General features: G+C 44.3%; 1 protein-coding gene across 1 annotated transcript in view; it reads right to left on the minus strand.

Annotated features, from left to right (window-relative positions):
* LOC143127887 (adhesion G protein-coupled receptor L3) overlaps window positions 1–27,500 on the minus strand; it is a 197,182-nt gene that overhangs the window by 22,633 nt on the left and 147,049 nt on the right. Inside the window, exons 12-15 of the mRNA XM_076289600.1 lie at window positions 23,069–23,278; window positions 15,499–15,719; window positions 8,595–8,661; window positions 6,328–6,419 (exon numbers count right to left, since the gene is read on the minus strand). Of these exons, the coding sequence (XP_076145715.1) occupies window positions 6,328–6,419; window positions 8,595–8,661; window positions 15,499–15,719; window positions 23,069–23,278 (590 nt within the window). The remainder of the gene's footprint in view (window positions 1–6,327; window positions 6,420–8,594; window positions 8,662–15,498; window positions 15,720–23,068; window positions 23,279–27,500) is intronic.

Below are 27,500 nucleotides of genomic sequence, written 5' to 3' on the forward strand. Positions count from 1 at the left end.
TGTGTGTGGTGTGTGTGTGTGTGTGTGTGTGTGTGTGTGTGTGTGTCTAACCTGGTGTCTCATTGATTGAGTCTACATGCTAGCCTGGTTGTGATTGGGTTATGGGGTGTGTGTGTGTGTGTGTGTGTGTGAGTGTGTGTGTGTGTGTGTGTGGGGGGGGGGTTGAAAATCACAAACCCAGCTTTGTGAAGGAGCTGCAGGTGCTGCATGCGATTACCCAGCATGTTAATCTCCCCTCACACACACACACACACACACACGCAGAAGCGTGTGGAGAACAGACGCGGAGGAGAACAGCGGTGCCACGGCCGAGTCGAGAGCATTGCACAGCGAGAGCGTCTTAATAAATGGTCCAGGTGTGAGGCGAAAAATAAATGATTTATGAAATTGCAGAGGAGCCATTAGACATCATTTTCCCAGGTCTGTCTTAATGACCTGTTGGGAGAAGGCACTTCATCACCGTGATTGGTCCTGCGGATGAGGCCGAGGGCTAAAACAAAAGGAGCCTGGCCCCTGAGAAAAAAGGATAGAAAGAAAAGAGAGAGAAAAAAGAAAGAAATAAAGAGAAAAGGGGATGGTTGAAATAGAAAGGAAAGAAAATATTGACCTCGGACAAAACAGGGATTGTTTCGCAGGGCATTAATTGCGAAAAAAAAAAAGAGATCAGGAGTTCTTCAAATTAATCGGATGGTTTCTGGGTGGCTACGGCAAGCCGGATGTTTAAGCTATTGATTACTACAGCGCTAGCGAGGGGTGTGAAGCAGCTCGGCTTTAAAGCTGTGGTGGGCGATGAATAGTTTAACACGTGGAGGTTAATGATGCATCGCTGACTCACCGTTAAGCATGATAAACAACTGCGGCTGCCGTGTCAAATGATCATTTTCCCTAAGCATGGCAGTTTTCATTACCCATCTCGCAAAAATGCTATTACAGTTTAACTAGGATTGAGGAATGAAAATGACCTTTGAGGCATTTTAACTATTTTTCCAATGTTGCAATTACAATGTGTGGGCTATGTCATTCTGTTATAGACATGCATTTGTATACATAAACGTGGAGTATATTTTTGTTTTGTTTGTGTACATGTGTGTTTTAGTGTATGTGTATGTGTGTCTGTATTTGTGCGTCTATGAAAACGTGGGTATAGTTTTTGTATATGTGCGTGCCTATGTGTGTGTGTGCGTGTGTGTGTGTGAACATGTGCATGTGTGGTAGTGATATGTGTTTTTTTTTTACATGTCTATGGTAGCGTAGTACAGCTACCTTTCAGTGAAATCAAAATCACATTGAAATTCATGCCCAAGTGGAAAATGTCTTTCTGCGGAAGGGGGCACATGTAATTACAGCTCACTAGTTCATCGTTGCAAAGCATTGTTCTTCTTCCACGAGAGACACATGGCATGAGTGACGCGTCGCTAGTGTCACCTCACACTCTGCTCACGAATCTCCACACGTCAAATAAGACTTCATTCATCAGCATTCAACGTAATCTGCAGCTAAAACTCTTTTCTTCTTTTCTCTGGCTTGAGTGTAGAAGAACTACACGTAGCGGAGCACCTTTAGCGCGACATGAATTTAATTAAGACATCATTTACGCTGAAAACAGTTTCAGACTCGGAGATCTGCATGTGAATGGTTTGAGTAATTGAGTTAGTGGGTTCAAACTGAAGCTCTGCACTTTGCGGCACACCTTGAGAAAGAACACTAATAAGTTGCTTGTGAAGGAGGGGGTAATACAAATGGCATCTTCAAAACAGCAGGATGCTAATTGCTAAACTAAAGATGTGTTTCTAAAAGGAGAAGAGGTTTTTTTTTTCATGGAGCTTGCATATTCCTCAACTGTGACACAGAAATAGATGCTTTTCATATCTCCTCAGTGTACTGTATGCATGTCGACATGAATACTGATATTCTGAGTGGCTTCAATTGCTGCGTCTATGCATCAAAGCTAATTGTCAAAGGCTCCGAAACGAGTGTTTGGTACAGTCACTCAAATTAGCAGCTTAATTTAGTTTCATTTAACTTTAGTTATCATTGAAATGATTTATAAACCCATTCATCTCATTTAAAAGTCTCTCCTTTAAAAAAAAAATCAGTTGAAGGTAGAGAGGGAAAAAATATGCTGTATTACTATAAAGTGAAACTACAAGGCCAAGGATGACTATGAGTATTGGTGTGAGGTCATCTCCATGAGAATAAAGAGAGTGCACCAATGATTTGGAACCTAGATAAAGACTTAGTCGTTGAAATGCGTTGGTCGGAATAAGCTCTGAATAAAAATCTCAATATTTTAACGTGCATGGAGTTAAGATGAAGTGCCTTGGTTTTTTTTACTCCTGGGTGTCACCAGCAACTCTCTAGATTTCGGTTGCTGTCAGTGTGCAACAATGATCAGAATGACAGAATGCCACTGACATATCCACACAACACGCAAACATAGAGGAGACAAACAGAGCGTGAATGTGTTCTATGGTCATGTCTAGAGGGGGATGAGGGTGTTCTATGGTCATGTCTAGAGGGGGATGAGGGTGTTCTATGGTCATGTCTAGAGGGGGATGGGCCAAAACATGAGTATTGTATCTTACCAATGCCATTCCACAACTATGCACCCGTCATAGTAACGGTAGCTAGACATGCAGGAGAGGAAAGCAAGCATGCAAAAGGAATGATGAAAAGAAAAACAGAGAACATAAGCAAAACATGTGTTAATAATGTAAAAGAACAGAAGAGAAACGTTGAATTATGTAGTATAAACATACATGCACTCAGAAACGTCACATTTTGTAACATATTATTTTTTTCCATCATATATGGAACATATTACTTTTGGGACCACAGGACAGTGAGAGCAAATTGAGGTAGAGGAGTCTATATGCATTGGCTGTTTGATTGAATGTCGACTTATCCAAATATGAAACGCTGTCCAACTGTGTGACTGTGCATGAGCAAAGAAGGAAATGAAAACAGTCAAAGCAAAACCCAGCAACGGAGGTTATGACAAATTTCATTTGTTGTTGTTTTTGCGATGGATATTTTATTGAGGGTCTGTACACTCTCTACCCATCACCCTCTCTCTCTCTTTCACTTTCAATCCATCTCTCACTCATTCACCCCATCACACTCTCTTACTCACTTTCTCATTCCTCTCCTCCTCTCGTTCACTTGTTCCCTCCCTCCCTCCATCCATTTCATTCCTCCACTCATCCTCTCACAACCTCACTTCATCCCTCCATCTCTCTCTCTCTCTTTCCTAATCCTCTTGTCTCATATCCATCCCACCCTCTCTGTCCTCCTGTCATCTTCTCTCAGTCTCTCTCTCTTTCCCCATCTCCCTCTTTCTATCCCTCACTCTCCTCCTCTCCCACATCCTTCCTCTCTTATCAGCTGCTTGCTGTGTGTGGGTCTGCATGCTGTAGTACTTCTCTCTCCTGGTCTCCTCGTCAGCGTTAGCATTAGCAGGGCCCCTGGTGGAGCCGGAGTCAGGGAGTGTGTCATTAGCAGTCTGCTCCCCCAGGTGCACACACACACACACACATACACACACGGCAGGGGTGGCTTGTTTTTGTTATAAAGAGGGGAGAAGCGATGACTGCTGCTTCACCTCCGACTGACTGCCTCCCTCTGTATAGCAGGAGTTGGGTGAGGGTGGGGGTGTAAGGAGCAGAAGCAGGGGGGGTGATGGTGGGAGGAAGGCAACCAGCTGTGTGAGAGTGGCTGGGCAGGGGGGTGGGGAAGTGGTGGGGGGTAAGCATATAAAGCAAGGGCCAGGGTTAACATGGATGAACTACTGCTTAACACACACACAAACACACACACACACAAACACACACTCCTTGGACACTTGCCCACTTCCTACAAGAAATCTTTTAAAGCTATTTTTGCTCTCCTACCTTTTTCATGCTTGTCATATTTATTTAAAACCTGTGGAACTGTGGGAGAAAAATAGGACAGAAAGTCCCCTCTTACTAATAAATGTCATTAAAAACGGGATACTGCACTCTCTCGCTCCCTCTTGGAATGACTGAGTGATTTAGTAATTGTGCCTGCTATGCTGCTATTCAGAAGGATAATTGGGTGATTGTGAAGTTCTCCCTCGACTTAGAGTTGGAGGGAAGAAACTTGAGATGAACTCCTGATGCCAGTGCTCATAATTATGCACTTTTTTTTTTAATTGAATTGAATTGAGAGAGAGGGAGAGAGAGAGAAAGAAAGAAAGAAAGAAAGAGAGAGAGCATAAATAAAAATATAAAAGGGCAAAACATATCTCAACGCCTGAGAAAGAGCACAGAGAGAGGTTGCGTCAACTGTCGAGTATTGACTGCTGTTTCTCTAGCTGCAAGATTAATCGCGAAGCTCGAGCGTCTCATTCCTTGGCTGTGTGTGAGTGTGTGTATACAGAGAAAGGAAAATAATGACTGCGGCTTTCTTACATATACTGGTCTGTCTGATTTATCGTCCTCAATCGTCCTTCAGAAGCGAATGAAAGATTCGACTTGCACTCGTGGCGTCTCAAGAAGGTCGTGCCCTTTTGCGTGTGCTTACGCCGTTGACCGGCCGGCCAGTCCAGATTTATACTTTCATTCCGTTAAAATGATGTATGTGGCACAGTCGACCATCAAATAACAGTGAGGACAAACAACAAATCCATACGAGCTCGGGCGAGTGCGGGACTACCACTCCTGGGTCTCGGAGAGCTTGTCCAGCCAGCCTTGGTCCAGCTTGGCTCTTTAATGAACATCTCAATCATGAGATATGCCTTCTGACCAGCGCCCCCTGGGCCGGTCACTCTGGCTGCGCGGAAAAGGGGGCCGCTGGCAAACTGGACAGAGAGAGGACTTGGAGCTGATAAGCCGTGTGTGTATGTGTGTATGCAAGGTTGTCTGTGTGTGTGTATGTGTGTGTGTGTGTGTGTGTGTGTATGTGTATGTATGTGTGTGTGTGTGTGTGTGTGTGTGTGTGAGTGTGTGTGAGTGTATTTGTGTGAATGTGAGTGTATTTGTGTGAGTATGTGTGTGTGTGTATGTGTGTATGTCTCCATCTGTTTATGTGTATATGTGTGTGTGTGCACTTTCGTCTGCAAGTGTTTGCATGAATGTGTGTATGTGTGTGCATATGTGTGAGTATTAGTATGAGTGTGACTGTGTGTGCGTGCGTGCGTGTGTGTGTGTATGTGTGTGTGTACGTGCGTGTGTGCACGTATGTGTGAGTGTGAGTGAGTGTGTGTGCGTGTGAATGGTGGAAGGTTTAACTGCTGGTGATGAAGGCCTGGAGACACCACTATCGTGCCCCAATTTACACGTTTACTAGCCTCCCCTCATTCATCCTCTCTTTGTGCCTCTCTGCTCTACCTGTTTTACTGGGAGAAAATAACAAGGAGGGCGCACACCCCCCCCCCCCCCCCTCTCCACCCCACCCCCTACGCCACCACCCTTCTTCACATGCAGCTATTTTTCCACCATATTTCAAGTGGCGCTTAGCGCGAGTGTCCCTCTCCTGATCAGTCACCTTCATGAAAGCATTTAAGACTCCCTGCCAAAAGAAGCTCGTGTGAAAAAAAAAAGCCACGTTTGTCTACTTGGCCTGTGCTTGTCTCTTCATTGGAATTAATGGGGCTGTTTTTCCACAAAAACATTAATGCGAGTTATGAACTGTAAATGATCAGCAGTGTGGCTCTTGAGGGGTGGGGGGGGGGGGTGGGGGTTGTTGTGCACGGGGCCTTTTGTGTCGCCATGAATATTCATTCGGGGGTGCTGCTGGTTTGGTGGGAGAGGCCATGAGAGGCTAATTTCCGCAGACGGACCATCGGCCCTTTGCCTCTCCACTCCAGATAATGACGGCCGCTCTCCGGAATACCTGTTCGGTTTTAACCTTTGCTGACACAACCTTTACAAATAATGAGAAATATGAACCGCAGTGCTTCTCTCTCTCTCTCCCTCTCTCTATATCTCCCTCTCTCACTTTCTCTCTCTGTGAGATGGGTAAGCTGGACTCCAGTGTGGAGAGAAAAGGTCTCTGATAGCGAGGAACAAGGCTATTAAACATGAGGTCACGTACCATAGCGGAAGGTTAGAAATAAAAAGATATGGATATATACAAAACACTTGGCCATCACTGTGCCCCCAGGTGTGACAGGCAGAGAGGCAGAGAGAGAGAGAGAGAGAGAGAGAGAGAGAGAGAGAAGAGAATATATAGGAGCTAAGGAAAGTAGGATGGAGCCCCACTGACACGCTGTGGGAGACTTTTAAGTACTTTCCATTTTGTCTTTTTTTTAAAAAAAAAAAAAAAAAAAAAAAAGCGGAGTAAAAGTGGGTTACTTAAAATTCTTACTTAATGTTGTCCAAGCAGCCAGAATCTGGCTTGAGGATCGCCGTGTGATGAAACATTTTGTAGAGCGCGATTCCGAGGAAGATCACATTCAGCTGTAGGGACAGAGAGAGGAGGAAAAAAAGACAAGATTTAAACATCAAAAAACGTAAAACTGTCTTGTTAAAACCATCATGGCTGACAGTAGTTTGATGTGAGAGGCCTAGAAAGGAACACTTTTGAAGTAGGGCTAGAGAAGGCATCACATAATGGGCCATAATATTGAAATTCACTGTAGTAGTGGGTTATGCTGCACCCAGTCTGCTCTGTCTTTATGACAGTTAGCTAGTTAGTGAGCTAACAGCTCAGCCTGAACAAATACACTCCCAACCACCGTATCTAAATGCCACCTTTATTAGAAGATGATATAGAGTATGTCCTGGAGAGGTATGGAGAGAATCCTCTCATTTGCATTAACAACATACATACACACGCACACGCACACACACACGCACACACACACAGAAACAAAACTCTAAGGAGCATAGTCCCAGCACTTGCCAAAGCACTTTGACTTAAGGTCTGAGAGTGTGTTCATTACTCTCTTACTGACCGCCTTTGCTGGTTGCGTCTGTGAAGCAGAACTAGGAGGCTGCCCGGAGGCTAACTGCACTGAGACCACACTGAACCACCACTATGCAAAAGGGTGCTGAAATGGACTCATCTGTGACAAGGGACCCACAATTTAAAACAGAAGAAAGAAAGAAAGAAAGAAAGAAAGAAAGAAAGAAAGAAAGACAAAGAAATAGAGAAATAAAGAAATAAACCATGAAATAAATAAAGAAATAAACAAAGAAACAAAGAAAAGAAAAACAAATAAAAGAAAAGAAAAGAAAAGGTGAGATGGAACTATGATATTTTTGTTTGAAGCCGGAGGGTGTTATTTGAGTTGGTGTGAATGTGATGCAGCATGTGTGGATGCAAGTGACAGGGTACAGATTAAGACAGTGCTATTGGGACATGTAGGGAAAAAAGTGACAGAAGAGAGAATAAAAAAAACATGTGTGAGTGGATGTGTGTGTGTTTTATGCATGTGTGTGTTTTTATGCATGTGTGTATTTTTATGCATGTGCAAGTGTGTGTTTTCATGGATGTGTAAGTGTGTGTTTTATGTAGGCGTAAGTGTGTGTGTGTGTGTGTGTGTGTTTTATGTAGGCGTAAGTGTGTGTGTGTTTTATGTAGGTGTAAGTGTGTGTGTGTTATGTAGGTATAAGTGTGCGTGTGTGTTTTATGTAGGTGAATGTGAAGGAGAGTGAAGAGAGAGACATGGAGAGAAAGGAAAGGTGTGTGCTTGGCCTGGGTTTGTGTGTGAGTGATATAAAGAGAAACATTATGTGTGTGTATGTGTGTGTGGCCGTGTGTCTATCCATGTGTGCATGTCTGTGCCTATGCAAGGGTGTGTGTGAGTGTGTCTGTGGTCTTAGTTCAAACAGACATGCATGCACACACACACACACACACACACACACACACACACACACACACAGATCCTCATCTCTCTTATAAAGCGTGCTAGCGGGAGCCAGGGCTCAGTGCTACAGCGAGGCCATAGCATCAATCATAATTGGGAGGCGGTTCGGAGTGAAAGGGAACAATGAGCCCTGTTCCTCTTCCTCCTCCTCCTCATCCTCCCTCTCCTCTGCTCCTCTCTGCCTGCACTGTGGGTCTCTGCTCGGCAGCACTCCCGCAGTGGAGCGATGAAGCAGTTAAGAGGCTTGTTACGTAGCGGCAATGCCACTGTAGCATGACAGGCGGCCAGCAGTGAACTCATGAACAATGCAACAAGGATGGAGGGAGAGAGAGAGAGAGAGAGAGAGAGAGAGAGAGAGAGAGGGAGAGTGAAGGAGAGAGAGAGAGAGAGAATGTAACAAAAAAATACAAGAAAAACTATGGCGGGGGAAGGGGAAGAGAAGGGTGGAGATGAGAGGAGAAAGGCCATCCACACTGGAACAGTACAATATGGTGTTTTAATCAGCTTTCTAGCTCCTAATGTACTGTAAGCTCCTAATGTACTGTAAGCTCTGCCTCATGACAATGTGCACATCACACCCTAAATAACAACATGAAAAACAGTATCACATTGGAGATAACGTTCAGAGCGATTGTATTGACAAGAGACACATTGACCCATTGAATGTTAAAGGCATCACATTCAAATATGGGTATTTCTGTAAGGATTTTTTTGTGTAGCTGGCGGGGTAGTGGGGTCCACTGGCGTACAGGACACTTACCATGATGATCAGGGTGGCAGGACCTATGAAGCTCCAGATGAAATAGGTGTCTAGACGCAGCCAACACCTGCAGACAGGGAAGAGGGAAGAGAAAGAGAGGGAGAGAGAGTAGAAGAGAGAAGGAGAGAGAAAGAGAAAGAGCAATAGAGAGAGGAGAAAGAGAGAACAGGAAAGAGAGAGCATGAGAGAGAAATAATCAAAGAAATAGGAAGAAACATATAGATAGACAGAGAGAGAGAGAGAGAGAGAGAGAGAGAGAGAGAGAGAGGGGGGTGTGGAGAGAGATAGATTAGTCTGCTGTGGCACTGTTTGTTCGTGGGCATAAAACACTCACAGTGGTGTGTGTGATGGGGTGCATCTGGTCTGCTGCGGAACGATGCGGGACGCCTTGACAGGGCTCCCCAGGGAGGACGCTGTGGCAAGTGTTTCGCTTTCAATCGCTGCCGACTGACCTCTGTCCCACTCCTCCTCTGGGAGAACTGGCGCCGCCGCCCGTGTGGATATTACCACGCACAAATGGACTTACCTGTCTGACGCTATGTGAATATACTGAGTGTATGACCTGAGTAACGTGTATGTGTGTGTGTGTGTGTGTGTGTGTGTATGTGGGGGTAAACGGCAAGGCGCTTCCTTACTTTTGTGTAAAATATCAGCCGTGTCGGAAAATAGGCCACCAAAATGGAGCCTCGCCTTGGGGGACGTTTGGAAAAAGCGTTGTGTCGCTACGCTAGGCTATTTTCGTGGGCGACAGAATGCGCTTTGAGAATAGCTTTTTGCTTTTTTCCGAGATCTTGGGGAATCGCTCCGGCCCTTGATGTGTGCGCCTCACGAGACTAAACATGATGTTGAATCATGACCTGTGGTTAAATTATTAATCATTTCATTTCCGCCATATTAGATAGACCTTCTATCTACCCCCGACAGAAAAAAACTAAATTACAGTTTCCTTCTCTGTTGCCATTCGGGTAGACAGAAATACAAAATGGAGGTGACAGAGGATTAACAGTAATGCAAGATAATTTCAGTAAGACTACAACTGACAATAGCACTGGCAAACAAGAGTGTAGGAGATAAGAAGCACAAATATAAAATGTTTTGGGTCAAGGCTACTGTATTACAGGACTCTAGTATCTGGATATTTTGAAGTTCCAGGGATAGAAATCTGATTAGGGAGGTGGGGTAGGATATATAGTCTCTCCTAATAAAGTGAGATTTTCAAAGCAATGAAACACCTGACAGATGTAAAGAACAAAAGAATCCATTGCAAACACCCATCCACTCACTGAAGTAGTACTGTTTCTCACATCTAACTAAAAAACAGAGAGAGAGGGAGAGAGAGAGAGAGGGAGAGAGAGAGAGAGAGAGAGAAAGACTCATCAACAGTCCCTCTATTCTTCTTCCCTATCTCTCTCCATCCCTCTCCGCACCCCCCCCCATCCACACACACATATACACACACACACACACAAATACATACACACACACACACACACACACAAATAAATACACACACACACACACACAAATACATACACACACACACATACACACACACAAATACATACACACACAAAAACCACCACCTCCTCCACACCCCACCCTCAGTCTCTAGCGAATGAGAGCTGTGATGCTCTTATGACAGAGTTTTCGCTTCCTTTAAAAGCAAATCTATTTCTGCTTATGTGACAAGCTGCATAAGAACCTTCTTCTCAGAAGTGAGGGAGAGAGTGAGCGTGTGAGAGAGATTCCTTGTGTGAGGAGACTGCTGAGATGACGCTGATACTCACTGGCGTGTCACATCCCTTTAACTCGGAAGAAGAACATTCCAGAGAGAGCAACAGAGCAAACCTGGCACCCACAGCACACACACACGCATGTACACACATACATACAGACGTACACCCACGCATTCTCACACACACACACACACGCATGTACACACATACACACAGACGCACACCCACTCATTCTCACACACACACACACACGCACGCACAAACACATTCTCACCGTCTCTGCCCCTAATAAGAACTTCACACATTAACAAACATTTCTCCCTGTAGCTGAGTGCTTGGGTGCTAGCATGTTCCGGAAGCGTAGCGTAGCACTATTCCCCCCCCCGCAAGCTTCTCTCTGATGTCTATCCTCCCTGTCTGTCAGATACCATGCTTGTTGTTTTCAGTAAACTCAGACGCACACATTGTGCCATGATGCTCCACTTCAAAGAGCAAATAAATACATCCTCCTGGCTTCATCATTTAGTCTCTTCACATGCAAACAGTGCTACTCTAGGGGCATCTCTACAAGCTATGTGAAAAATCACCAGTTTTCCTTGAACATAGTGCTAAGGCCTAGAGCAGGGGTCTCCAACCTTTTTGGGAATGAGGGCTACCTGAAGACCCGAAATCATATGGAGGGCTACTCATTTGAAACAAACAGACCCTCAGCCCTTTTTTGCGAGGGTAGTCCTCCTAAATAATAGGCCTATGCGATTTTTACTTTTAAATTATCAATATTCTGTAGGCCTATAAGTCTTTATATATTAAGTAACGGTATTTTCAGCTGATTCTTCAATACTTTAATATCAATATGCAACACTACCAACATATTTGTTCAGTTTGTTCATTTCAAAGTTTGCATGGGGAATCTAATCTTAATTTCTTAACAAAAAAAACCAACAATATTTTTGTGCAATTAATAATTTGTGTTACAATTTGTACCCAATTTATACCCACCCACCATTATGAATTCAGGGGTTGTTTAAGTTCTGATTTCAGTGGACAATTCGATTTTAACATTTCAATTCACCCACACCACCCTAACATATGAAGACTCCTTTAAAGGTTATTGCACACATGAAATCTCTCTAAATGATCTGACAAAAAAGGTAATGCACAGTCCTGCTCAGTCAAGCATGCCACAAAATTTTCAGCACTATTATACGGCAGTAGCCTACGGAGGAGAAAAGGCCTGTGAGCTAAAGCAATTGTTTTTCAGTCCTTGAACAATCATGCAAGAACTGTATTTGATGAACATAGAATGGCCATAGAACATTTGCAAAGATATGCTTCCATTGGCTACACCAGACGAGCAAGTTTTTTCCACTTTACTGTCTATGTGTGCGAGCAGCGTGTATGCGCTCCGCTTCCGTTGTTGTTTAAAGATTGAATGGGAAACGGATTTGGCGCCAAAGGCTGAAATTTAACGCAGCTACAATTTGTAAGGTATCACCAATATCAATGTAATGTTATAGATGTATGAGTACATACATTCTTAAAATGGTTCTGTTCTAGACTTAAATATCTATTGAAAACTTCACAATGGAGCGTGTTTTTAGAGTGTGATCTGCAGGCGACCTGATGACTATTTTTAGAAGGTGCGCTGGGGGCGCCTCATAGCCGTTCCGCGGGCTACCTGGTGCCCGCGGGCACCGTGTTGGAGACCACTGGCCTAGAGCATGCCTGAGAATGAACAGACAGACAGACAGACAGACAGACAGACAGACAGAGAGACAGGCAGACAGACAGACAGACAGACAGACAGACAGCTAGATAGATAGATAGATAGATAGATAGATAGATAGATAGATTGATAAATCCTTTAGAAGGACATTTTACATACTGCATGTTGTGGATATGAATACACTATGGTAGGCTCCAGCAGTAGCGCGACTGGCTGAGGCATCTGCACTGTACGCCGGCGACCTGGGTTCGATTCCCGCCCCGTGGTCCTTTCCGGATCCCACCCCGACTCTCTCTCCCACTTACTTCCTGTCAATCTCCACTATCCTATCTAATTAAAGGCAGAAAAAGCCCAAAAAATATACTTTAAAAAAAATGAATACACTATGGCAACTCTACGAGCACATCTTTTACTGATCCAAGGACGATTTGTCTGCTTTCCACTGGGTAGCAGTTCTTCTGGTTCTCTGGTTCCACTTGGAACCGAAGCTTAGTGGTTCCGGATCTTATTGATATCTGTGTAAATGATTAAAGGTGCCACGTCTTCCTCTATGTGTGTCACAATCCATCACCCTTTATGCTGCACACACACACACTCCACTCTCATACACACACACACACACATACTGACTGACTCACTCAAAGACACACACACACACAAACACACCCGCACATGCGTGCACACACACTCACACACACACACTGTTCTCTCCTGTAATTGTTCCTGTGCTGGCTGGCGCCATTTTAATTATTCACATGATGTTGTGCTTGGCCACTGGCAGCTATCACCTCATCCATCACTGAGAGCTAGGCTTCACTGCTCCCAGGTTTCCTGTTCAATGCGCCTTTTAAGACAGGGTGGGCTGGTGTGTGTGTGTGTGTGTGTGTATTTGTGTGAGTAGGGGGGTTGGACTCTGACACGCGTGATAAACATCTTGAGCGGAGAACTGCTGATGCTGCTGGCTTTCATTATTTCCTGATTCGGCGCAGATTTACACCTGTGGGTTACCATGGTGCTTCTTCGCCGCGTTCAGCAGTGTACCTAAAACTGGAAGGTTGAGGAGAACAGTGTACTTAAAATTGGAATGCTGAGAAGAGAAAGGGACTGATGGGGGTACCAATGATTATTCCTGAAGTACTTTCCAAAGCCAGTGTTAGAATGCATACTAATATGTTGTGCTTCTCTCTAGGACTTACTCTTGTTTTCCACTCTCACCATCTCTCTCTCTCTCTCTCTCTCTCTCTCTCTCTCTCTCTCTCTCTCTCTCTCTCTCTCTCTCTCTCACACACACACACACAAACACACACACTTACACACACACACACACACACACACACACACACACACACACACACACACACACACACACACACACACACACACACACACACACACACTCCCTCTCACTATGTTTCCAAATGCAGGGCATCCCAGCATTTCCATCTTTGGAGGTGAATTAGGCAATTAACTGAAATCGCTGGGTGCACAGCTTGTTATGGATCTTGTAAAATGGGGGCCTGTGTCTCTGCCACGCTTAGTATGCAGCGTGCGCGTCCCGCCATGCGCTCTCCAGCCGATTGGATTAGTCTCCAGTTCAATAGCTTCTTGAGATGTTCCGCGGATGCCTTTTAAGTGTAACAGGCTTAAAAAACCACCATCGGGGTACAACTCCTAACAACCACCATCGGGGACAACTCTGCTCTGAAAAGAAGAAGGGAAGACGAAGAAATTGCGCGGGTGACACAAAACCGTGGTGCATTTCTGCACAACTACATTAAATGTCGTTGAGTACAGAAAATCAAATAAGGAACGACTTTGAGAGGGGGAAAAAAAAAAAAACTTCAGGAAATTCCCCCCCTCCTTTTCAAAAAATGTGACTGGAGTACATAGAGATCGCTGGCAGCAGATTTACTCATTAGCGACGGGGTCCAAAACAAACAGTATGGCAGGCGAGAGACGTCCAGACAAGCGAGCGGCCGGGCAATTAGCCTGAACACCAAACACAAACTGCCCGGTGAGATGGAGAAGGGTCTGCTCTCCAGAGCATATTTCAAACCAGACCGCGTAGCATATGTTGACCACGAACGAACGAAGGTTCCGCGGCGAAGTGGAGAAACTCCAGCGCCGCTGGGGAAAAATACCGCTTTTGTTTAACCGCCGAGAAAAAAAAAAGGGAAAACGAAAGGGAAAAAAAGAATGAAAGAAAGACAAGGAGTGTTTCTCGACTAGACCTTCGCTAAGTGCTTCCATGTGGGCCACTTGAGGCAAGACCAAGAATGGACGTGAAAAACATTAATGCAGCATATTCATAAACAATTACGTCAAAACATAATGGCTTGCATCCATAGAGTCTGGGCCTGGGTTCTGGACAGATGCAGGGTGAAATGAGGGGGAGTGGGGGGCACAAAGCAATCTAAAACACATGTTGATAAAGCGTTGATAAAAATCTTGGCGTGCTACGACAACCCCTCTCTTGAGATGTGACACATCGGGCAAAGTTCTGATTACTGTACCCCATCCAGTTGGACTGTCTCAAGGTCTTTTCCCCCCAAAGGAGGAGAAGTAAAAACACTGAGCGCGAGACATAAATATTGAGACGTCCTGGCGGTAGACAATCCACAATAGCGGAATTGTCTACCGGCAAAATGTATTGATTAATGTATCCAAGCTTCGCACTGACCCGCATTCACAAGATAGTTGAGCAAAAAATAAATAAAAGAAGAAAAAAACCACACCAAACCCTTAAAACTTCCAATTGTGTGCTGAAGTGTTCATTTAAGGGCAATCAGATGTTCTTTCTTTCCTTCTAAATGACAAACTGACGTGTTTACTCAAACTTGCAAATGATCGTCACTGGCAAATCACACTGATGGCACTCAATTAGAGATCTTGGGTGATGTGCAAGTGAAGTCGTGTTCATTATCACTTCACGTAAATATAGACCAAACAGGGTTCTGGAACTGAGAGAAGGCATTGTCATGTAATTATAGGCACGCAAAGTCTAGACTGCATTACTGCTTGGAGTACGTAAATGTATATTCAAGGCAGGATTTTCACTTACATTTAATGCTTACAGTACATATGTACTATGATGCACTCACGGTACAGTCATATACTGTAGACGCACCATCATAAACGGCCAAGCATTGTGTTCATACATTTTCTCACAAGATTAATTTGAAGTGTTATAAGGCCTTATAATTCATTATTTGATTATTACAGTAATTGCCTGTGTATTAGCCGCATTGTGTATAAACCACATGAGTATTAAAAAAAAAAAAAAAACATATTAGTGTATTAACCTCATAGCTGAAGAAATTTTGCAAAATCAATGTATAAACCTTGGCTAATAGTTGGGAAATTACTGTATGTGTATATTTATTTAGTATTATTATAGTATTTGATTCATATGGTTTTATAAAACACACGGCTTGACACTCACACTCTGTCGGTGCCGTAGCTGCGGTAGTCGACGGCGGCGGAGATGGCGACGATGAGGGCGGGCACACCGTAGCCCACCATGTAGTAGTAGCGCCGGCGCGAGTGCTCGCTCTCAAACACCTCCACCAGCATGACGTAGAGCTGCACGCCCTCCAGGAACATCCAGGTGAACGCCGCCAGGAAGAAGAAGTGCAGCAGCGCCGCAAACACCGCACACGCAATCTACACAGAGGAGAGAGGGAGAGAGAGAGAGCGAGAGAGAGAGAGTGAGAGAGATAGAGAGAGAGTGAGAGAGGGTAGAGAGAGAGAGAGAGAGAGAGAGAGAAAGAGAGGGTAGAGAGAGAGAGAGAGAGAGAGAGAGAGAAAGTGAGAGAGAGAGAGGGTAGAGAGAGAGAGAGAGAGAGAGGGTAGAGAGAGAGAGAGAGAGAGGGTAGAGAGAGAGAGATACAGAGAGAGAGAAAGAGAGAGAGAGAGGGTAGAGAGAGAGAGAGGGTAGAGAGAGAGAGAGAGATAGAGATAGAGAGAGAGAGAGAGAGAGAGAGAGAGAGAGAGAGAGAGAGAGAGAGAGAGAGAGAGAGAGGAGGAAGAAGTTATTAGCATCACCACCACCACTAAACCACAGGGCACCAAATGCTGCAGAGGCAGCCAATCTACAGAGACAGAAGGAGAGAGCGAGTGTGTTGATCATGATGATGATTATCATCACCACAACAGTTACTGCAAACACCACACACCCATTCAACACATGAGTATGAGGAAGAGTGGGGGGGTTATCATCATTGCCGGCATCATCATCATCCTCCTCATCATCATCATCGGAATCATCACCATCATCATCATTCGGAATCATCACCATCATCATCATCAGCTGCAACAGGAGCAGGTAGGAGTGTGTGACTCCACTGTGCATCTCCTGTCTGGGATCATGAAGAGGAGGTCCAGAGCATAGAGACTCTAACTAGCTACAGGGACACTCTGTTTCTGCACCAAGTACCATGCCTGCCGTGCCATTTCAATCATCTAACCAAGCTGTCAACTGCTCCTCTGGCTCCTCAGCCTCCTCTCATCCATCATCAGTCTGGAGATAAGCTCTTCTGCTAGAGTCCTCTGGAGCAGTTTGTCAAGACTTGCTCCCATGAGTAAACAAGAGTAGTACAGGCAGAAAAGGAGAGACTGGTATAATGTGTGTGTGTGTGTCTCAACATGTATGGGTGAGAGAGAGAGAGTGTGTGTGTGTGTGTGTGTGTGTGTGTGTGTGTGTGTGTGTGTGTGTGTGTGTGTGTGTGTGTGTGTGTGTGTGTGTCTGAACAGAGTCAGAAGAGACATGACACGGAAAATGAACAGCAGTTCACAATCTAATGACAATTTGTAAAAAAAAAAAGTCAAGATGCTCCTATAATTTACAAACTGTCACGCCTCTAAAAAGAGTGCCAAACACTATCATTAATACGATGTCACAAAGACAATGGGTATGGTTTGACAGATCTCCGTGATTACACGCGTCATGATGCAATTAAACGCCATCATTATCATTATTGTCATCAGTCTCATCATCACGGCCATTATGTGATCAGAAAAACAACAATGACAAAAAAAGAAAAGAAAAAAAGGAATGACAAGGGTGAAAGAAAAGAGACAGGAGATGTCATCTGTGCTAATAGGTTTGAATGTACAACACTGGAGGTTGGTGTTATAACTGACTCATGCATTTACGTACATAACTGTATATGACAGCTTTCAGTTAAGTCACTTTTATCTTGCAGTCTATTTCTTCACATTAGTTTACATTCTACTGCTTTGTAGGTTCTTCACTTTAGTTTACATTCTACTGCTTTATACTGTAGGTTCTTCACATTAGTTTACATTCTACTGCTTTATAGGTTCTTCACATTAGTTTACATTCTACTGCTTTATAGGTTCTTCACATTATTTTACATTCTACTGCTTTATAGGTTCTTCACATTATTTTACATTCTACTGCTTTACAGGTTCTTCCTATTTTCATATGGTGTGTTAAATGCTCCAAATGTAAAGCACTTTGAGCTGTATTCTGTGTATAAAAGGTACTATACAAATAAAGTATATTATTATTATTATTATTATTATTATTATTATTATTATTATTATGTACAGTGTGTGGAAATGTGTTCTGTGTTAATACATTTGAATATACAACACTGTAGGTTGATGTTATAACTGACTCATACATTCATGTACAGGAAGTGGAAATGACATTGAAGGCAGTGTACTCATGTGACCATCGATAGGGCTGAACTTTCTTTCCACTGCATAGCAATTATGTATGAGCAAATGTGCTTTGGCGAAACCTAGCGATTATGAGAACTAACAGGGGGCAGACAGAGGATTACAAATGCTCACAACAACAAGTCCATGGGGGTGTATTCTGGCCTCTTGATGAAGTGAGGAATCAGCTAATGGTGAAACCCATGATGTACTCCACAGTCATTTTCTTATGAGCTTGGCAATTTACTGTATGTCCGATCTCATTTCGGGCCCAATTTTAGCTGATTTAATTTCAGGTTAAAACCACATACCAGGAATTAAGTGCATATTATTTTTCATCAACTAGAAACGCCAGCATGCACATTTCAGTAAAGAACAATTCCTCAACTTCAGCCACAGGCGAAACAGCAGTCTTACACTCTCTCTCTCTCTCTCCCTCTCTTTCTCTGTCTGTCTCTCTCGCTCTCTCACCTATGTCCTCTGTTCTTGAAGTTACTCTCCAGCAATCATTACTGCCCGTTATTATTGGCTCAATGGGACAAGCTTTGGAGTGGTTCTTGCCCCCCCACCACCACCCCCAAACTCGTTAAATTGATTCAATTAATCAACTTTAGGGTTCAGTGCTCGGTCTATGGCCACGGAGTGAGCAATCTTTAAACTGTTCACTGATTGGATCCCCGCTGTTGCACGGAGACAGTTAACCAGGGCACAGGACCTTAAATGCAACCGCTTCTGCTGAATGCACCGACAACATGTGTTTCACTTCAACAGCAGCAGGGACTCAAAAACAAAATCAAAACATTTCCTTCCAATGCCTCCCCACCTATGAGAGATCTTACATGAAATGATGAAATAGACAATATCTTAATTTTAAACAAAAAACAAACAAAGAAAAAACAACAAAAAAACATGTCAACATAAAAAAAAGCATCCATTTTGCGAAAAATGTCCGTTTAAAAAAAGTCTGTTTATAACTATGAGCCCTAATGTACTCCTAATGTCTTGCCAGGTTGTCAATCTATTTTGGAAGAGACAGTGCTATTGATCAATACATACACCATAATGCCAGAACAACAGTTGTTTACAGTACACTGTGGAATCAAAACAGTGTTTTAAAAAGGGCTTATTCCTAATAAAAAAACACATAATTTTTACCTAAAGAAATAAAATAAATCCAACGTTTAATCAATCTACACACTGGAGAGTAATTGCCTAACCGGAGCGTCAAGGCCACAGCACATTATGCTGGTGATAAGTCTCGCCTGCAGTCAAATGGCAAGTTGGTTGGCTCGAGTGCAAAGAGACGGAATCCTGGGGCGCCTGCACAACACGGGGCTTATCGATCGGCTCAGTCTGATCATCCCACCCATTTAGAGATCTGGGCACTGCAGGGGGACCGCCAGGGGCACAAGGCTGTCTGTGTGTGGACGTGTGTGTGTGTGTGTGTGTGTGTGTGTGTTTGTGTGGAGATAGACAGAGTGAGAGGGAGGGAGAGAGAGTAAGGGGAGAGAATGACAAATAGAGGGAAAACAAACAGGGAGAGGGATGGATAAGGAGAGGGAGAGAGAGAGAGAGAGAGAGAGAGAGAGAGAGAGTGAGAGAGAGAGTGAGAGAGAAACAGGGAGAGTGGTAACACTTCACCTGTGAGAGTTGAATATTGAATGCCTGCGATGAGCAGGAATATCTTAGCACAGTAATACCCATTGGCTTCCACAGTACCACATGTCTTTACTGACTTCCATTTCATTTGAATTCTGCCAATTCATCTGAACAAGTATCTTAGCACAGCGCAACTAACTACCACTTCTCCTATTAGTGTGTATTACTAACAGTTAATTTGTCTCATGCCAATTCATTTTTAACAAGTATATTACTAGCACAGTCCAAGCAATTATGGCCGTTTTCAGTCACATACATGTTTATTGTCGGCTAACAGACTTCTATAGTAAGTGAGTTACCAATTTCCACCTTAATGCCATCCCATATTTATTCATTAGCTGATATTTCTGTCTCTTGCTGCTTCATTTAAACAGGTGAAATCATTTTCACACTGAGGAAGGTCATTTGGTCAGAGAGGGCTCTTGCTTGCTGTTCCTTCACTCAAACAGACGCATCCGCTGTGAAAAATCGGAATCACAGTGACGAGTTAATACATTCAACCACAGAGCTGAATCAGCAAATTGACTGAACGAGAGTCAATTTTTAACACACCCCTCCTGCCCTCCCCTCTCCAAAAATCCCTCCTCTACCCTCCCGTCACTACACACATTTTTCCCACAATGCATTTTTGAGTGCCTCTAAGCGCCGTCGCATTAGCTAAACCACAGCTGGCGATCGAGATGAGGGGTTATTTGTTATCTGAGGACGACTGGTCCCACGTTACACTGCGTCTATAGTCAGCATAAAGGAACTATAACAGCCTAATGGTGGACCGGTGCCAAACACTGTCTGGCTTGATATATGAGAAGATGGTGATCATTGGCTCTGCAATAACAGGCATTAAGCGAAAGCAGAGAAGCAGGGGTCGGAAATAAATAAAGAATGCTGAAATGGTCTTTGTATTGTACTCCAATAGATTGCTGTGTGTTTATGGGAGGGACACAATAGCAATTCACAGAGTGATTGGAGCCTATTTAAAAGATGGCAGGAGACAATCTGAGGTCCGGGGGCTCCGCAATCCTCTCCATGTCGATGAGATGGATACACACACACACACACACACACTAGAGCATGGTTACACACAGTCCCTCAGGCACGGACACACACATACAGACAGATGGACGCTTATGCTTACACACACACACATACACAATAACTAACACACACACACACACACACACACACACACACACACACACACACACACAATAACTAACACACACACACACAATAACTAACACACACACACACACACACACACACACACACACACACACACACAATAACTAACACACACACACACATACACACAATAACTAACACACACACACACACACACACACACACACACACACACACACACACACACACACACAATAACTAACACACACACACACATACACACAATAACTAACACACACACACACACACACACACACACACACACACACACACACACACACACACACACACACACACACACACACACACAATGTATAATAATAACAGATCAAGGCCTAAATACAAATACAGTCCGGTAACAGGGTGCGTCTTCTTGGTAGAGAGCCACTCTGAGGCGTGAGCGTGCCCTTCAGCAGTAGTGGTGCGTAGCGCCGGGGAGCGGGGAGTGCGTGGCGAGTGGGCGCGTGGAGCTTTGAAGCTCTCGCTCGCCCATAAATTGCTTTCTCAGAGGCCGGGGCCGGCCGCTCGTTGGGCGAGGAGATGCCGGCTCAGACGTGGAGGGAATGCCAAGTGAGATGGGGATGGGGAACGAGGCAGGCAAGCAAGCAAGAGGCTGGGAGCGTTGCGCCACTGATTAGGGACTGTGTATGTGTGTGCGTGTGTGTGCGTGTGTGCGTGTGCGTGTGCGTGTGCGTGTGCGTGTGTGTGTGTGTGTGTGTGTGTGTGTGTGTGTATGTGTGTGTATGTGTGTGTGTGTATGTGTGTGAGTTTGAGTAAGACAGAGAGGGCACAGTTCCATTCTTAATTGCTAAACAAAAAAGGTTACTGAAATTCTGAGTGAGGAGAAGTCCTTCCATTTTGTTCTATTTAAAAACACTTCAATCCCAAGAGCTAAGATCCTGAAATCCTATGCCTGGTCTTCTGGTCAGTGGATCTTGAAATTAACTTAATGACCTAATGAACTAATCCATTAATATTGGACGCAGAACATATGCAGACCAGCTACGCAACTACCAACCAGCGTTACCCAAATTAACAAGGAAACTCACAATTACCCAAAACACAAAAGGCATTAGGGCCAGAGCCAGGGGTGCAGTTTCTTCTGCACTGTAATATGCTCCAAAGAAATCCATATGTTGACAATTTCTGCAAAAAAATATCTGAAAAATTCACGACATTGGAAAAGTTGGATAAAGTGTGTGTGTGTGTGTGTGTGTGTGTGTGTGTGTGTGTGTGTGTGTGTGTGAGAGAGAGAGAGAGAGTGCTATGGGGAGAGAGGAAGATGTCAGTGAGATTTAAAACAGGATGAAGAGAGAGGGAAGAGAGATAGAGAGAAGAGGAGAAAGATGGATAGAAACGGAGATAAAGATGAGAGAGAGAGTGCGGAGAGTGGAGTGAGAAAAAGATGTCAGTGAGATTTAGAAAGGGAAGAGAGAGAGAGAGAGAGAGAGAGAGAGAGAGAGAGAGAGAGAGCAAAAGAGAGACACGTGAAAGGAAAAGAAGGAGGACGAGAGAGAGAAAAGAGAAGGTGGGTGGAGAAGAGAGAGAGAGAGAGAGAAAGAAAAAGCAGGCAGAGAAAGTAAAAAAGACAAGAAAGAGAAATGGAAGGGGGGGGGTTGTCGACCCAGAGAGTTCAAGGTTCATCCCGGCTGGTTCCTGCTGTTGATTTCCCCTCATTATTCTCCACTGTCTGTCTGATGTAGAGAGGAGGACTCACCGCCTGCAACCCCTACGCATCCCCAGCTCAGTCCAGAGATCAGTCCAGGATTACTCACTCCCAGCTAAATCATTCAGCACTTCTCCCTTTTAGCTCCGCATAATGCCCAAACCTGTCATTACGCTACTTCTCTAAGCCACGTGAAAGGGTTTATCTAAAAAGACGAGAAGAACCTGATGCAAAAGACAAGAATAACAGCATAATAACGCTCTGCCGTCGACAGAGCCAGCCTTTTTTTTTAACGGTGATATGCGTAGCTCTATCTTCATATTCAGATGTCCTGAGACATGAAACAGGAAAAACATGCTACGCAGTATAGTGATATGGTAGGGTTAACATATAAATCCATATTATCATATAGATTAACATAGGAAAATGATGAAAGGAAGAAGTCAATGAATATTTCAAAAGCAACGTCAACCTCAATCTATTAGATTAAAAACACCATAATGTACATTTCACAAACCAAATATATTATACTGGGCACACCTCAGCGTTAAATTACATCATCACTGTGGCACTGTAATATTGTCATTAGGAAGAGTCAAGCTTCCTAAGAGTTGTACTACCCCATTTCCAAACAGAGTGGGGCACACTTCAAACATTATTCCTATGCATATTGATCTACAGTATGACACAATAGGGACAACACGCAACACACGATGGGCCCTAATTTAAATGACCGGTAATGACCAAAGTCTATGGACTGACTTTGCACTTGGCCCAGCATTTAAAATGATTAGAATAAGACATTGCGGAGTGCACTTACGGGCTGGTCAGCGCGGTTGATGCCCACGAGGAAGAGGGACTCGGCGATGAAGAGACTGATGCACAGGTTCTTGTGGATGGTGTTGCGGTCGCTCTGCAGGCCACGGAAGAAGCAGAAGGTGAAGATGCAGATGAGCAGGCACACCAGCGAGAGCAAGATGCCCACCCACGTGATCACGTCCAGCAGCAGGTCATGTACTGGGTCTGCGTTCTGCACCAGGGGACAGAGGGGGGGAAAATACATATTTATTGTATAGTGTATATGTATGTTAATGTATGTTACTGCACGTGTGTGTGTGTGTGTGTGTGTGTGTGTGTGTGTGTATGTGTGTGTGTGTGTGTGTGTGTGTGTGTGTGCATATTTCATATAATTTCAGATCAGAGAGAGAGAGAAGAGGGGCAGAGGTTATAGACATCATCTGACTGCATGAAGGAGATTGAAATTAAACAGCGGGCCAATGACTGAAGCCCGTCAGTGCTGTTACAGGCTCCGGAATGTATGAGAAGGTTCCGGAGGTAACGAATGGGCTTTATTTCATCTGCCGACTTCACGCAGTTAAATTTTGGTTCTACATTGTTCATATTTCTGGAGTCATGGAGAAAATATAAAAGGCAACAGGAAAATGGCTGATTGCTATTGTGGCCTAGGTAATTTGTGCCCATTCACTATTTATGGGAGGCAAAAAGTTAAACTGGAGGCAATGTTCATATTACGAATGAATGGCAAATCTCAATGGCTTCTCTGCTCACAATAGTCAGAGTAAAGCCCCTTCAGAGTTATACAAACCACAACAGCTTAAAATGAGCCTCAAGCCAATTGCCATTGTGCTGAAATTACACTGTACCCCCGTGTTAGAGTAATAGTCCAATTTGTTACATTTGGAAATGCTGAAACACTGCTGCTCGGCTATTGAATGGCAGCCACTGTTGAAAGCATACCACTACTGAGTGGCTATTTAGAGCATATTGTTTATTCACCAATCATCAATACAGTAGTTAGAGCCAATGACATTGTACAAATGTCATTGTATTTGTACTGTATATTTGTACTTGACAGACTTTCAGAATGTGAGAAACATTTTTTTTCCCTTGACTGTAATTGTAATAAACATTATGGAAAAGTCTGAGCAAACAGTCTTTGAAGTGCTTGAATTGCATGGAGGCATTACATGCCATGTAGTCCTTCCACCACTCTAAAACAGATGGATGTTTGCCTGAGTCACTAAAATGTTATCGCTTCCCAGTTCCTAAACAATATGGCTGCGGACTTTACGTTTTTACAGTTGCTTTTCATCAACGCTTCGGTTTTCCTACTATTAAAAAAAGAGAGAGGGGAAAATCTGCCTCCACAGCTAGTTTTCAGCCTCTAAAGTGTAGCCCACAGCCAGTAAACAGGAGTATTTATATGGCACAAGCCTGAGTGGACTCCCACTGAAGCTGTTAGTGGAAATTTACTCTGTGTGTGTGTGTGTGTGTGTGTGTGTGTGTGTGTGTGTGTGTGTGTGTCTGTGTGGAGTATGATCAGGGCAACAACAAGACTCCATAGGTCTCCAAGCGGCCACGGCGCCCACACAAACGAACCTCGCGGCGGGCGAGTTTGTGAGCGCCAGACACAAGAAACAGAGGAACAGGAATTGTGTATATGTGTGATGTGGCGGGCCTGGTGAAGTTACCCAAATAACAGTCTTTTGCTTAGGAGGCAAAGTGTAAATTTAGTCTAGTGCTTTGCTGACTGCAGGATTCTCAGTTCACAAGGAAATACCAGACAGAGGAGCAGAGAGAAGATAAAGTGGAAAAAATTGCAAAAATAAGTGTGTAAACAAAGACCAAAATATGTATGGGAAAAGCTAGACGGAGATTCTTTCCACAGATTAAAGCTTTTCATCCTGCAGAGGAGGAATTTAGCTTTAGCTCAAAGCGCAGTGGGAGAGTACAGAACAAAAAAAAAAGAGTGGGAAAAACAATTACTAGAGCATCTGAAACATCTGCTTCCAACTAGCCCAGAGATGTCCTTCAACGCTGTGTGGATTTCAGGACGCCTGCCTTCCGACACCTCATCTCCAGTCTTCTGAGCCAGAGGATGAGAATGAACAATTAGCATCCCACAAGCCTCGCCAATTAGGAAATCAGAGAGAGAGAGAGAGAGAGGAGAGAGAGACAGACAGAACTCCCTCTGATTGATTAGACACACCAAAAATTCTTAGGGCGGTACAGAATGCAAATTATTCCCCCCCCACAGGGGCGTCCATTGCATTCCCCCTGGGCCGACGTTCGCGGCTTTGTCTGTGAGTAACTGGGGAAATATATATATACTGCACTCCCAGCGGAGCTCAGAGACCGACAGAGTGGAACGTGGCATCTTTCGAAACATCTGCTTTGCCTGGGTACTAATGAAGGCAACCCAGGTGACGAGAAGAAGAACACCGTAATGTAATGTAATGTTAGTGTAAAATGGCCACGCGAGAACGCAACGAGGAGAGGGCTCTCCAAGAATGAGAGGGGTGGAGAGGAAGCCTATGGTGGCTGGTGGTGGTGGTGGTGCTGGTGGTGGTGGTGGTGGTGGTGCGTGCTCTTTCACAAGATACAGAGAGACATAATTAACTGACAAACTCCTGATGGTGGATGTTTCATCTCGGCCGACAGAACAATCTGCTCGCCGCTCTGGTGCGTACGTGACAGTCCTTGCAGATGATGCATACAGCAAATATTTTGCTAAGCAAGAAAATAAGAAAATAGAGCAAGGAAGGGGGGGGGAGAAGGCACGAGCAGGCCACGGTTGTATATCTTCCGCAGATACGGAGAAGACGCTCTAAATCAAAGGTGGGACGGAGTCAGCGGAATTTTCCGGAAGGGCAAGGCTGGAGCAGGCAGCGGCGTCTCTAAGCTTAGCTGAATACACACACAGCTCACACTTTACGGAAAATCCATGACTCCAACACAAAATGTGTTACATACTCAGAACAGTTAAATCCAGACGTAATTTTAGCCCCCGGAAAAACGTACTTCTGTACAGACATGAATTGAAAGCTCCTCACAGTATAAACCAATTCTTTGAATAGCCTTGTATTTTTGTTTTGCTAAACACAAATTAAGTCTACCTCTACCCTCTACAATACACATTCTCAGACTAAAATAATACTAATACTACTTTGTCGCTACAAATAATTTCAGTCTGATTTGTATCAACATACTTATTTCTCTGCAAGTTCAAGTTGTCCCACAGTCTCATAGCAGACCTGTGCTGTCACTCAACTGTTTTGCCCATTTCTGTTGATGTGGTGTCGGGATTGGACCAGAGCCGTGGTACGGCACATCACGACACAGCGCAGTGAGGCAGGCATGGCGTGGTGTAGCGTGGAGGCTCAGACCCCAATCTATCAGCCTCTGGCCCCAGGGCCAAGTGGAGCTTAGCGTTTGGCTCTCGCTTGATGGATCTACTGCTGTGAGCACCCCCCCCCACACACACACACACACACACACACACACACACACACTGCTCTGCACAGGACGGAAACTGTGGGGCCTGTGTGTATGTGTATGTGTGTGATTGTGTGTGTGTGTGTGTGTGTGTGAGAAAGGGAAGAAAAAGTGTGTTAGTGCATGTCTGTGTGTGAATGAGAGAGAGAAAAAAAAGAGTGTGTGTGTGTGAGAGTGAGTAAGTGAGAGAGAGAGAGAGAAAGAAAAGAAAGAGTGTGTTAGTGTGTGTGTGTGTTTGTTTGTGTGTCTAAGAGAGTGTGGGTGGTGAAAGTGTGTGGGAGGAGGAGGAGGAGGAGGAGGATGGTGGTTGGATATCTGCCGGGCTACCTCCACCCATGGCCCCCTGGAAGAAATGAATTTTGGACCCACAGGGCCAGTCTGTGTGTGTGTGTGTGTGTGTGTGTGTGTGTGTGTGTGTGTGTGTGTGTGTGTGTGGAACATGGGCCTTGGGAGCCTCTTCTACTCTCTACGCTTCACCAGCTTCTTCCAGAGTGGTGCTGGGTCCTAATTTGCTGGGAAATTCACCCTCCGTATCTGGATGTCGAAAACCAACGAAATAAATAAAGAAGCGTGTGCACACATGTTTCTTACAGGGTATAGAAATGCTTCTGCACATTAAATTTGGTTCCAGGTCCTTTTTGTGTTACTTTATTCAAGCTCACACAAAAGACACACACACACACAGATTCACAGAGGCACACACAGGGATTCAGAGATAAACACACACACACACACACACACACACACACACACACTAACACTGTTTCCATTCCAAACAGATGCCGCATAAGATTGAATCCATTTCCTGTTCTCTTAAAGCAGAGCTGTGCAAGTCCAAGCCCAGCATCTACAGTAGCACTAACAACACAATACAGCTGTCATCTGTCTGTCACACACACACACACACACACACACGATGCCAGTCATTCGATAACAAGCCTGTGGATCAGCAGACA

This window comes from Alosa pseudoharengus, unplaced genomic scaffold (genome assembly GCF_046254945.1).
Source record: "Alosa pseudoharengus isolate Yale_2024_CS ecotype anadromous, Long Island Sound unplaced genomic scaffold, YU_APseudo_1.1 YU_APseudo_1.1_scf_17, whole genome shotgun sequence".
NCBI classification, from domain to species: domain Eukaryota; kingdom Metazoa; phylum Chordata; class Actinopteri; order Clupeiformes; family Clupeidae; genus Alosa; species Alosa pseudoharengus.